Below are 14,110 nucleotides of genomic sequence, written 5' to 3'. Positions count from 1 at the left end.
GGTAAGATGCTGACAGAGGAAATGGCAATTATGGACTTGTTCAAGTATCTGTCTTCCATCTGCAGGACAGCAGATTTGAGATCAAAGGCTGCCAAATTCTAGGAGCACATTGGTATGCTGTGGCAAGGAAAGCCTTTGCCTTGAGGAGTGAAGATGCCAGGGGTGAATCAGAGGCTACCTCACCTTAACTACCCATAGCTACAGAACAGCAGCTACTGTATACTAACACAGAGGTTACAAAAATAAGACATTGGTCATTGGTATGCAGCAGAAGGAAGGAGGTGTGAGTAGGGAGTAAACAGAAAAAAGAGCCTAATAAAATCTAGACATAAACTCTGCATTTTCAGGAAAGTAGATGTCAAATACCATCTTTAAAAAAACAAGGGAAGAACACTGGGTCATGTGGTGGCACCCCTTATACCTACACAATCCTACCTAGCCCATCTTGATAAAGGAAAAAAATCAGTCCTGGCTGACAGGCACCACTGCATTCTTCAGCCAGTATGGGCGAGAATCATGCCAGCACATTAAAGCTCAAGTGCAGCCGGCATCTGACCTCATTCACTAATTTATGTGCAGAACACAGGTAAGAAGGCCAGAAGACAGACCATCTCCCAGCCATGGTCATTTGTATTTGTATTTTCAAATGTATTTGTCAGCAAACAGACTGGCACATGCTTTGGTTCAGTGAGCTTTCAGCCCCACAGAACCCTGTACTTTCGCAAATATTTACAAGGTGTTGGAAACAAGTAATGAAGAAATATAAAAACCATGTATGCTCTCCAGCTCCTATGCATGTGAATTTTCTCTGCACTCCACTGAAAATTTTCTGGACTGCAAAAATTGAAAAGGGTTGAAAAAAAACCTGCCTTAACAATGCAGAAATACTACGTGAAGCAAAACACTTGAAAATAAGTAGTGTTTTGCAGTTTATTTATTTCTCACACTGAAAGCTGAACTCTTGCTGAACCACTACATCAGTAAAGCAAACTGGACGTGTTGGGCAATAGTGACCACCCTTTCTCTAAAAGTAACACTCCAGCCAAACAGGAACAAGGAATTTTTTGCATCATCTCTGGGAAAATAATTATAATGGCACTCGAGATTTCACGCCCTTGTGGCACTTATTTTTCAACAAACTTCTCCTTACTCTCCAGTATTTTTCCTTTGTCCTTTTTAGGAATGCTCTTGCAAAGGCTGTGGTAATCAACTGTGCTGTTGCAAGTAACAATGCTCTACTTCATCCCTCTTTGGAACAAAATGCCTATTTACACCTGGAATTATTCTTAGTTAATGTTTCACACAGGCTCTTTTATTCTGCATTACATTGGGAGGTAACTCATCAAGAAAAAGTGCGCATGTAGAAAAGCTCTATAGCAAGGCAGTGACATCCTGTGGAAAATCTGAGAGAGGTGATACCATAAAGGAGATAGAACATGGGAAAACTGCAGAGCTTTGCTGTTTCAGACACTGAAGTGCACAGGTCATTTACATCTCTTATGGTGGTTCTTATTTAATGTTCTATCTAATGGTCATCTGAAAAGACAGTGGTGGTGCCTAAAACATAGATACAGCAATATCATGTCAGTAGAAAATCAAGCAAGCAGAAAGGAGTGCAATCTGATGATCTAATTGCATATTAACATTCCTGTTTCTCTCAGCCCAAAATCCATAGATTTCCAAGTACAAAGAGCATGAGAATGAGATAGCAATGGCTGATTAAATTAGCTTGTTAAAATAAATTATAGTTACAAATTACACATATATTTTTAAGAGAGACATGTTCTGATATGTCATTTAAACTGGAATTGAGCTCAGCAGTAATATATATTATTTAAAAACATTACCGATTTCTCAAACTAGCTGCAAAGCAAAATCTGTTTGGAATTGCTCAGTTTTATGCATAGACTTTTCTGCATGAGCTGGCAGATATATTTAAATTTTCTATTTATCCAGCAACTTACATCCATGTTTTACAAATATGAATGAATATACTTTGTAGCTGCCTTGTGAAACACATCACATCATTTTAGAACTGATGAAACTCACACAAAGAGAAATGTCTTGTCTAAGATCAAGATAGGAACAGATAGAATCTGTACTTTCAGGGCTGGAGCCTTGAGTGTACACCTTCTTTAAATACAAAAAGACACTTTAGTCATAATATTGGTCATGTCATATAAGCCTTTGTATACAACCAAAGTCATCAGGCAGCAGCAAAATGAGCAATGATTAAAAAGAAATCAGTTCAAACCAAAGCAAATCTGAAGAGAAATCAGCTTTCTTGGTTTGGGGAAAAGGCAGCAAAAAGAAATAAACAAGAAAAGCCCCAAAACAAGGCAAATGATCAGTTCAGGGATTTCTCAACATGATGCAGAATATAGTGGTTCAAATCCCTTTCAAAATTCCAGTTTTGAACCCATGTTTTAAAATTAGACGGGGTATTTTCAACTCCTGATTTCAATTCCTGATTCTGTCTTAGTCTTCTAGATTTTCACTGGCATAGGGAGGAGAAGACAATTTCCTTATCTCTGAAATAAGCATGAGAAGTATTCGGTTACCCTATGCACCTTTTTCAGTGGATAGCCAACGATATTATGACTGGAGTATCTCCAGTGAGGGCCCTCCCTCCAGCCTAGAGACTGGGAACTGGGACTGCTTGGCAAAGTTGTAAATGTTCCTTGTGTCCCACTGCACGAGTTAGTATACTGGTAGGGAGAAGCATTTCCACCCCACAGACCTCAAAGTTTTATTTTCCAGCAACCTGGCGGGAAAATATCATCTGAACGTACAGTTTTGAGATTAATTAAATTACATAATGAAAAAGTGCCTGGTTGATGCTGCGTGGGAATTGTTTTTCCCCTCCTCCTTCCAACCTGTCCTGGAAATAGGCCCTCTCTACAGCTCTATAGATAGAAAATTCCTTCAGACATGCTTAATGGTTATCACCAAGTATAAAACCTGCCCGTTCTTAACAGTGAAGCGTAAGAAAATCCAGAGAAGTCTTTAGAGCCGAGCTGACACAGCCACGGGAGATGGAAGGCAGGGAACTGGATGGTTTTGTGAAGGAAGGAGAGAGCAGGATAAGAAAAGGGAAGGTACTGACAAATGACGCAAAACAGGTCCTAGCTCAAGATTATGTATTTTATACTATGGCAATATGGAGCACTGCAGGGAATGGACACCTCATTAATAGTGCAGGTTGATTCTCATAATTTCTAGTACTATGTGAAATCTCCAGTGGTGATAGCCCCAGTGCTCTTCCCAACCTGTTTATTTTGTACCCTGCATGCTATAAAATGCAAATAGATATTGGTTTAGCTGCCAGGAGTAAGTCTTTGTCACCTTTAAGAACATTAGTGCTTTGCTGTGATTTGGCTTTTATCTGCAAATGTTTTATGAGATCTTTGACTTCTTCCCAGATCTCAGCATGCACTGCTTGCTGTGAAATGCCAGCAAAAAATGCTCTGCATGAGCGGTGAATGCAATGCCTGGTGTGTAACACCCGCTGCACTAACACAGACTTATAAGCCTAATTAATCTCTTGGGCAGTCTCAAGAGCTGTCCATGTGGTCAAGACCCCACGTAGCACTGGTGTGAAAACCCCCAGTGTTTGGCAGATGACCATTTAGGAGCCAGGGCTGGAGGGCTCAGGCTGCCATGTGTGGGGAAGTAAAACTGCACTGCTTACAAAAAAAGTCTCTAGAGACAGCACTGAGGTATATATCCTGAAAGTTTCTACTTCAGGTGTGTGTGGCTTGGTTTTTAATCCTTCGTAGAGCATCTCACTAGGATTTGCTCACTCTAAACAGGAAAGTTAGATATATTTCAGTGGTCATTCCTAGCTATTTCCCTTGTTTCCCCAAACTATTTAGCTTGTGAATTCTGCAAGAGAAATGACCTCAAAATAATGCCATGGAAAATAATAACAACAACAAAAAAATTCTGTCAGTAGTATACTCTGTATATGTTTCCTTTTTCAAAACGATATAATCTAAATTTAATTTAAAATGCCATGTAGTTCACATTCATTTAAAATAAATAGGACATTTCCATCATTAGTAATGTAGTTGTGGTAATAACATACAGTCATGTTGTACACCAATTACAGGACTTTGTTAGCTTTCATGTTTATATGGTACTGAAGTCCTACACAATTTAAACAAGTCCCTGACCTCGTACAACATCAATAACAGGAGTACTTTGCACTCATACATCATCTCTCATCTCAGAGTGCTTCTGACACATGAATTTTCATTACATCTACATACAGGTAGGTGTCTAGGCACACTTCAAAGGCAGGGAAACTGTGCCATGGAAAGGTTACACAACTTGGCACAAGTCCCTGGTGAACAGCTGGGAATGTGAACTCTCCCATTACTTGTTTTGAATGTCCAGACAATAATGCTTACCCCAAAACCAAGCTTCATAAGGCATTAATCAAAATGTTTAACCCCCTACCAAGTTTGCAAATGGCATGGGCAGACAATAAGCTCACTAATTCTTTTTGATACATTATTCATGACTTGTTTTCCTTTTCTGGCAACTTTCATTTTTTAAGTAAAAAAAAAAACAAAACAAAACAAAAAACCCCAAAAAAACAGACCAAAAAGCCCCAACCAAATGCAAGAAAAAGCTGCAATTACTGCAAAATAATTTGGAATCCGAAACACTTAGCATTTATTTTATGGCTCATCTGTTGGATGTCAAACACTACAACATGGGCAACGTATGGGAAGTTCTCTGCAGGGACCAGAGCACCTGAGTGACCTTCAGAGAAAGTGGCAGCAGGGCTGTGCTTGCTCGGTTTTAGTTTCCAAGGGCCCATAAGCCACTGGACACCGTGTCTGCATACCTAAGTTTTGTTGGCATGCTGAACTGCCCAGCCAACAGCTACTGACAGCGACACAATGATCCGGGGCTGGCTACACGATAGCTTCAAAGTTAAAAAACCCAAATAGAAAAACCCTCCTAGTGTTCCCATTGATAATTAAGGGACTACTGCAAACAGGCCTTGAGATTGAAATACTGCTCTCTTCCTGGCTTTGCCATCCCATGAGCATCAGAGAGAGTTACCAGCCACGCTTGCAAACTGTATTCGGCGCTGCCTAGGGTTGAGTCCGCACTTCTGACAAAGTTAGTGAATTCATGCACACCTCAGCTTTCCCCCTTTGCAAAAATGCTGATGCAAGTGCACACTTATGTCACAAGTCAGGCCACCAGAATTTATGTGAGCAGCTCTGGAACTGTGTTAAAAGGAAAACTGATGTGGGTGGTGATGGAGTTTTGAGCCCACAGGGTAGCAGTGTGGTTATTTGCTGGTTGAGTTGTTTGGGGTTGTGTTGCTCTCCATCACATGGGAGGCATTTATTTATTTATTTCTAAGCAAGTACATCCAACATTTTCCAAGAGAACCAGAATTTTTCATGTAAACTTTGCTCTCCAATGACTGAGCTCTACATACAACAGTAATTATTGTGTATCTCGGGGTAAGGTGTTGAGAGTTGCAATCTCCTCTCAAAGGCAGAATAAGAGACCAACTCTCTCCTGGTAGTGTTAAGCTCTTGCGATGAAAATGCTCTGTTGTGTATATTCGTGTGTGCATGCATATACCTGGAGAAAAAAAATATACATAGATGTGTGCACATGAACACACACATTACTGACACACAGAGACGGATTTGAGTGGAGAAGGACCATTTAGATAAAATAGTTGGGATTATTTTCCTGAAGGTTGTACTCTTAGCAAGGAGGGTATGTAGTATTTAATTTCATAAAAGCCGTGTAGCACTGTAAATGAACTGGAAATGGGTTGCAGAAGGAAATCAAGAAAGTAAGTTAGAAATGGTTTATCCCGCTAATAGTCTGGTAATTTACTGGGTCATATATCAGGACTACCTTTTTTAGTAGAGGAAGAAAAATCACGTATTTGTCTGAGAGACTTTATGAGGTGAAGAAATGAGGTCAGCTCACTAGATTGGAGTAACTCTGTAACTCTTGTCCTAAGGCACTAGTGGATTAGAGTCCAGGATCAACAGGAGGCTCTTCACTGGAAGTGACTTCAGGAGCTGAGCTTATTAGTTCTTAAGTACTACGCCAGCATTTTTTACTTCCTGTAAACTAAACAGACTTGCCATACCAAGCATCTTATATGGGGCAATGGTGACAGCCTTAATCTATGTTCTGCAAACAATCTTCAGCCTTACTGTAAATTTCCCTTAACTAGCAAGAAACCTAGAAGCAGCTGCATACCAAGGATCTGGTAATTTTCTAGTGATGTTTGCTACTGACTACAACTCAACACCCAGAAAAGCCTCTCAAGGTAATAGGAAAAAAAGAGATGTGATTCTGTTTCTCACTTTTCAATCTGAGGCATATAACAGTATAAAGTTTTGCTAAGAAGGCTCTGCTTTGAACACTCAACCTCTAAATACTCTCCCCACTTGAGGGAGCAATGTATGAATACCATACATCAAAAAGGTTTATGACTTACAGCATTTCTTATACAACTCTTCTTCCCTGGCCAGGCAAGGTCCATTCTCTCCTTAATTTTTTTACAGTCACCTTTTACTTCTGACCTACAGCTCTCCCGTCTCTTTTACAGTATTGTCCAGAGCAAGCAATATTCCTTCATGCAAATTTTCCTTCCCTTATCATTCTTAGAAATCTGCATTATCTGCAGGATACATTCACAGGAGCGGATACTGCAGCCTTTCCAGAGCTATCTGTTGGCACACCTATTCTTCTACGTTGCTTCCATTCATCCCTCACATTAAAATTATTACATTTTTTGAAAATGTAAAGCAGAAAGGTGACTGGCTCAGCAAGTCAATGTACTTTCAGCCTCCCAAGTCCAACAGTAATGTCGTACAAGTGCAAAAAGTAACTTCATATATTACACAGAGGCAAATAAAATCACTGTCCTTTTCTCTGTAAGAGGAACCCTTCAGACCCGGAGTAGCTTTGTCCCTGCTTCAGTTTCCTGATTTCCATGTAGGTAAGGCGGGTACAAAAACTATCTTTCCAGTTTCTGCTCCTGAAAGAAATTAGAGTTCTAGCAGGCTGGATTTCTCCCTTTTCAATTAAATATCTCCCCAGGCAGCCATCTGAGACCCAACTCTCCTGAAAGGCCAATCCTATTACTTGGCTATCAAACAAAACACATTTTCTAAGATATTTTTGTCCCTAACACTGTCAAAAGTTGTTTAAGTGTTTACATGTATCATTCACAGATTAACATCCCTCCTGTGTCAGTGGTACACACAGAAGGACCCTCGCTTACAAAATTACCTGCAAATTTTTGAAATCCTGGTTCAGAGCACACTGAAGTCATGGGGATGTTTTTTTAGAGGCTGACATTCACCTTGAATCGAGCTGACCTTGTATGAAGTAAACTGTATGAATGCACCTGTCATACTCAGTTTGCTGAGAGCACTGCTTTCAATTTAACTTCCACTGTATGTAATTAACGTGGCATAGTTATTAGCATTTAAATCTCCTTTTCTTTTGCTATTTCTATATTTAGATTTCCCTTCCCTCTCCCCCCCTGCCCCCAATATGTTTTAAAGAAGACTGACTTAGAAAAGCACATAGTTGTTAGTCAAGGATGGAATCGTATTTTTTAGTATGATGATTTATTTAAAGGACTAGGAATCAAAATGCAATTCACACAGTCATGATAAACATATGATTAATGTTAGCTATTTTTTCCCACTGTAGTATTTTTCCTTTCACTTTCTTCTTTACAAATGCTTGAAAGTACCCACTAATTTTCTGATATCTTTGCTCAAGAAGCACAGGAGCAAGCGTCTATTCTTCTTAGCCAAACTTAGTGACTTAGGACAAGGATAAAGCTATTTGGGGTGCAATACCGACTGTGGCTGCCCAGCTTAACACTTGCGAAGAAGTAGTAGTGTATACCATCCTATTAAAAATGTAATGACAGGTCCTATATAGGGCAGCCTAACACAAGACGGGGCCTGGATTGTCATAAATACCGAAACGTGAGAGGACAGATTCCCCCACACCCCAGTGCAGTGGCAAACGAGCACCAGCTCGGGCAGAGGAGTGGGTACGTCAAGCGCTGAACATGTTCTCGCTGCAAACGCAGCAAGCGAGGATTGGGATGGCTGCATATCAGGGAGACAGGCTGACGGCGGGTTCGGATACACCGGGCTATCTGCTCGGTATCCATGCCGAGGTCACCAACACCGCTACAGAACCGCAGCAGTGCTGAGCACTGGCAGGGGCAAGGGTGCAGCCGGAGGTTCACCTGCCCGGAGCCCCGCCGGGAAGTCTCCCCTCCCCGCGGGGGTACGGAGGGGCTCCCGGGGGATGCCGCGCTCCTCCCGCGGTGCCGCTGCGGAGGCTCTGGGTGGCGGGGCCGAACCGCTGCGGCAGCGGCAGCGCCTCGGGGCGGAGGGACCGCGGCTGCCCTCGGCTGCGGGCGGCAGCAGCCGGGCCACCCGCCCCGCGCCCCGCTCCAGCCGCCGCCGAGCCGCGCTGCACTGCGCTTGGGGCTGCTGCACCTGAGCGGCCGTGTCAGCGCGGGGACAAACCACTGCCAGCCCCCGGACAATGCATTATATAATTTCAGATTATATAATCCTGAAATGCGAGGGAGAAAAAATTCCCCAAAACGACCCAAACCCTGCCGTCCTTGCGCGGGCATCTCCTGGGGGTGCGGCGCAGCCCGTGCTGTCGGGCGGCCGCCGGGGCAGGCACGCCGGCACCGGGCTGCCTGTGTCCTCACCGGCGCAGGAGCCGCAGTCCCCCCGCCCGGCGCGATGAGCCGGGGCAGGACGGCGGGGCACGGCTGGGCACGGTTCTCCGTCCCTTCCCTTCCCGGCGGAGGCGCCGACCGCGCCAGCCCGGCGCTGCGGGAGGGAGGAAGGGAGAGGGTCGCTCCCCGGAGAGGCGCTGTCTTACCTGCTCCCCGAAGTCGATGGCGATGTTGGTGATGCCGAGAGGGACCAGGAACCGGATCAGGGGCCAGTAGTTAGTGAGCGCTGGAAATTTCACCATAGTCCCAGCTGCGCGGTGACCCGCGGCGCATCTGCCGCGGCAGGAGACGGCGCGGGAGGACGGCGGGGGGGAAGGATGAAAGGGCACCGGAGGAGGGTGCGTGCGTGTCCCTGTGCGTGTGTGCGGGCGGGGAGGGGGTGGGGGGGAGATAAGGGAGAGGGAGAGGAGCAGCAGAGCCCCCTAAAAATAAAGAGCCGGGGAGCGGGCGGGGGGCCGGTCCGGTCCCTCCCTGCCCGGCGCGGCGCTGGCTGGGCGGCGGGGCGCGCTGTGCTGCCGCCTTAGCAGGAGACCCGAGAGATCAAGTCCATCCCCGCCGCCCTCCTCCCACACAACAATGATCCGCCGCCGCTGCCGCCGCCGCCGCCGCTGCCGGAAAAAAAAAGAGGAGGGACACCGCCGCCAGCCACTCGTGCGGGCAGCGCTGCCATCCTCGGGGCGCGGGGGCCAGGGGAAGGGCCGGGCCGGGCCCCCCCCCGCCTGACGCTCGCCGGCGGCGGGGCGACGGCCGCGGCGCCGCGCAGGAAAACACCGCCCTCCTCCTCCTCCTCCTCCTCCTCCTTCTTCTCCTCCTCCTCCCTGCCGCCGCCGCGGGGACGGCGCAGGCCGCGGTGCGTGGCGGCCGCCGGCGGGGCTGCCCGTGCGGGCGGCGCGGGGCCACCGGCGGTGCGGGCCCGGCGGCAGGGCCCGGCCGCGGGGCTGTGCTCCGGGCTGCGCGGGCTGGCGGAGCACGTGGGTTTGACACACGCTCGCAGACGGGCGGCGGCGGCGGCGGCGGGGGAAAGAGCGGCATCGAGCGGCTCCTCCCGACGCCGGAGCGGCCCTGCTGCGCCCCCCGCCCGCGGCCGTGGCGGGGCCGGGCCGCGCTCGGCACCTGTCCGCACCCCTTCACCCCGCCCGTGGTACCGATGGGTGCCTTGGGCTTCCCCCATCTGCGCGCCCGGCGCCCTCCCGTGCAGCCCGGGGCAAGGGAAGGCGCTCCCCGGCCGTGGGCTTCGGGCCTCGGGCAGGGCACTCGTGCAGCTGCAGGAAAGGTGGGAGTCCTGAACGAAGCGTCAACCAGGGTGTCTGACCCACAGCTCTTCTGGTCAAAAACCTGAAATAAATAAATCTTGAACGTTTGGCAGTGTAACATCATCTTTCAAGATCTCTGCCCGAGCTGTGGGCAAGGGAATGTGCTTGTGGCCCAAGGGAGCTTGCAGGAGGGCCATCGCTGGCTGGAGAACTTGGCTGCCTTCTGAGCCGGGGCCGTGGCAAGCCACGAGGTTTTGCCAGGCTAAGGGTGGGAGAAAGACGAGAAGGCAACCCCCTTCTGAGCAACTTGCAGAAGTTTCTCAGCATTTCCAAAATTTCAGGATGGTTTCAAGGTTTCATTGCAATTGAGTTTCGCTCATTTAGGGGCATTTAGGTTTATGGTGTTATCTTCACCTGGCCCCCTTCAAGGAGAGTTGGCAAATATTTTGGGAAGGTGATAACCCTGTGAGGAGTCAGATACCTGTATCTGATCCTCAGAGGAGCAGTGACCAGCAGAGGAGAGCTGCAAAGCCTCCCTCTCCCACAGACAACAGTATTAAATATTCCTGTGACCAAGTACCATTCCAAGTATTTGGAGAGTCAAGCGGGGGGAGCTGTGAAAATCCTTGGTAGGCAGATGACAGGCTGTGGGGTGAAGGAGCCCCTAACTCCTGGGGTGTTTTGGTAAAGTCAGCCCCAGTTGTGCTGGAAATTTTTTCCTCCTACAGCTGGAGTTTGTCTCAGATAGCAACCCTTGAGCTGGAGCAGCCATCGTTGTGAGCACAGAGGAGCAAATTCAAATGCTTACAGGAGAGCAAACCTGCCTTCATCGTGTAGATCACTTACAATACCACAGGCATGGCATCCTGGAGTGAAGCAGAGAACAGGAGAGGACCATTAACCGAGAAGAGGGAAGCAGAAATTGTTTGTGAGTGTCTAAGAATGTCTTTGGATTAACAGCACCAAATCTTCATCTTCCTATGGGAGAGCTAATCATCTCCAGATGGACCAATGGTTCATCCATCGGACATCTTCGAACCGTGCCCAGTGAGAGGGAACATTCAATCTCCAGCCAACCTGACTAAAGCTGGACTTGAAGTAGAAACTCTTAGACATGCAGGGGCCTTATGCCAGCTGCCTTGTTTTATTTGTTTGCTTGCACTGAGCTGAATTCCCTGCCAATTTAGACATAGCCTTTGTGTACACTTAGGTGTAAGTTGCAGGTCCTTTTCTTTGAAGCAAGCCTTGTGCCTTTTGAACTCAAGACTGGATATATACTGAAGCATTAATTCAATATTATATTCTTTCTTCCTGAGAATGTGTATGGTTTTAGATAACTTTATTCCCAGTAACTAATTTCTTCCTGTCAGAACTAGATTTTATTGGCATTGAGCTCATTCCTCCCTGCCATGGGCCTGAGAACAACTTGTAGATGAAATTCTGGAAGAATATTTTTTAAACTCCATAGTTTAAAATGCTTTCTTTGTAAAGTGTTCGTCTTTTTTTTTCAGTTTAGAGAGATTCTTTATTTAAGGGAAAAAAACTTTTAGTGCTGTTTTTGAGTCAGAGAAAAGTAAAAGGGAATCCCCAAAGCCACTTGTAAATATATGATTTTAACTTGCCGTTTGAAAATTCCAGATGAGCTGATGTTTGAGAACTACCTCTTCTAATTCCTGGCAAAAACAAGCCATCCCAAAATTAAAGCTTCTTGAATCAAAACGTTTGGACACTGTGTGTCTCACAGTGCAGACTATAAAAATACATAGTGATTATTTGTCCCAAAGTCATGTTCAGTCCTGGAAATACTGAGAAATCCAAGTAGTTTAATGTAGTATAAGAGAAGTGTATCCATTTGGGGGCTTTTAATGTATTCATAAGGTAGTTGATACCTTTTCATTCCACCAGATAATGAATCCTGCCCCTTACATCTTTAATTAATTTGATCGGTCACTTGAGGGCCATGGTTAAATTTTTACCTTCCTGCTTCTCAAAGCAGTATAGTTTTATTTTAAGAGTAGTTTTACATTTTGCCTCCTCATATGTACTAGAATGTCCTGGGCAAGTGTTAACCTAACTGATGCTTTCTTGAGTTCTATATTTTAAAATCATTAAACCTACTTAATAAACCCTTAGACAATGTTTTAGGTTTTAGGTCTCTCTGCTTCCCATTCATGTCTTCTTTTTCTGGGCTGACTGTAGTTTTTGTGTGCTTTTCTTTCAGCCCAGGTCATATTTGCTCCTTGGATTCATTACAGAAACAAAATTGTGTTTGCAACCAAAGAACAAGGATGGTTTCTCACATCTTGAAGTCAGTAGTTTGCTCAGCTGATGAGCTGAGGAAATAGGTAATTTTTGCTGTATTAGGCAAAAAGCAGTGATTAGTAATCATTTCCTTTCTAACATATTTTCTGTTACACTACATTTCTTACTCATATACCAAACACTGTCTGTTTGTTTAATGGAATAAAAAGGACAGAGAGGACAGCAGGAAGTAATTAGCCATAATCTCACTGTTTTTTGTAGAAAAATCATCTGGTCCGGGAGTATCTCAAATGGAGCCATCTCACTGGAGAAGTTCATATGAATAGAGTACAGTGCTGCAATGTGTTACAGTGTATAAATGATGAAACGTATCACAAAACTTTCTTGTGCCTGGTAAGGAAATGTGTTTGTAATTACTGCTTAAACAACGAGGGCAAAGTCTGAAGGCATCCCCAGTAGCAGACAGAATCAGGACAACGTGCATTACTTTTACTCACACAGTCAGAAATCCAACAGGTAGATCAGCACATGAGATTTAACGTGTTAGAGTCCCAGTCCTGTCCTGAGCTTAAAGGAGGCCTCTTACCACAAATACATTACATTTAAAGGACCCTGCTGCAGTATTGCCTTGTTTCAGAACGGTGCCTCTTTTTTCCTTGCTGAGGCTACAAGTCTTAGGTTTGTTTTTTAAATCACTGTACTTGGCCTTTCCATCTCTAGCTGGTTCTTTAGCTATTACCCCTGATATTTGGGGCTACTGGGTCTCTTTCAAAACTTTTCTTTGATATAGGATTGTTTTATTCCTATGATCTGGTGATTTAAAATCACTGATTGTATGAGAAACTCAAACCAGCAGATAACAAAATTTGTCAGCCAGTCATCCCGTAAGAGGACAGATGAGCTGGATTTCCCAGCCTAAAGAATTGCCAGTGATTGTGGTCTATGAATGGCCTTGGGCTTGGAGAGAGCAAATGATGACTGTCTTTTCCTATCTATTATCAGATAAAGTGGAAGGACATCTCCACAGTCATATTCTGCTTCTGTCTTGAGTTATTCCTCCCCCAGCAACAGCTGCCTCTTGCAAATTTAACTTTTCAGTTGGAAAGGAGTCTGATGCATATTTCCATCTCTTTACACCACAGTAGTTAAAACAATAAGATAGTTATTTTAAAATGTTGACAAACTATGAATGTTACTGAAGGAATGCTCAGAATGTGGGTCTTGTGCACAAAATGGAAAAAAAACTCTTTCCCATTTAGCGATGAGAAATAAAAATAAAGAGATTCTTCACACTAATTTTTCTGGATACTGACCAGACACGCAGTTGTAAGGAGTCTTCAGGACCCACTTGAAGATCCCCTTCTGTCCCTGGACCTGAGTTCTGCAGAAAGCCTGTTTCCAGTGAAATGTGTGCTCAGCCTCTTGTCCTGCAAGGACTAAGGACAGCTAGAGGCACAACACTTTCTCTTACCAGGGGTCAACAAAGCCCAAATCACTACAAACACTGTGAATTGTGAAGAAGGCCTTTACCTCAAAGGGTAAGTGGGATTCTCCTTGTCTCACTCCTTGTGCATCAGCCTTAGGATCAAGGGGCACTAGGTTGTTGGGTTATGTGCCTGGCCATGGCTTCTGGACTGTTGCAGTTCATGACTGGAAAGACTACAGAAATGCTGCAGGAGAAAACGGAATATTTATGTAGTATTTTATTCTGTGAATTGGTAGGGTTGAATGGAAAGATCAGAAAACAGCCAAAGGAATTGGGTTGTCAGTCAGACAAGTGTCTAACTAATACAGTTCTGATTTAGCTACATTT

The 14,110-nt window shown here is 45.1% G+C and overlaps 1 protein-coding gene across 1 annotated transcript in view; it reads right to left on the bottom strand.

Moving 5' to 3' along the window:
• Positions 1-9,296, bottom strand: part of ANKH (ANKH inorganic pyrophosphate transport regulator) — a 107,585-nt gene extending 98,289 nt beyond the window's left edge. Inside the window, exon 1 of the mRNA XM_014872351.2 lies at positions 8,929-9,296. Within this exon, the coding sequence (XP_014727837.1) occupies positions 8,929-9,024 (96 nt within the window). The 5' untranslated portion in view covers positions 9,025-9,296. The remainder of the gene's footprint in view (positions 1-8,928) is intronic.
• Between the last annotated feature and the right edge of the window lie 4,814 nt (positions 9,297-14,110).

Source organism: Sturnus vulgaris, chromosome 1 (genome assembly GCF_052056855.1).
Source record: "Sturnus vulgaris isolate bStuVul1 chromosome 1, bStuVul1.hap1, whole genome shotgun sequence".
Taxonomy (NCBI): Eukaryota; Metazoa; Chordata; class Aves; order Passeriformes; family Sturnidae; genus Sturnus; species Sturnus vulgaris.
The sequence above is the reverse complement of the archived record's forward strand: the minus strand, read 5'-3'. Positions and strand labels throughout refer to the sequence as shown.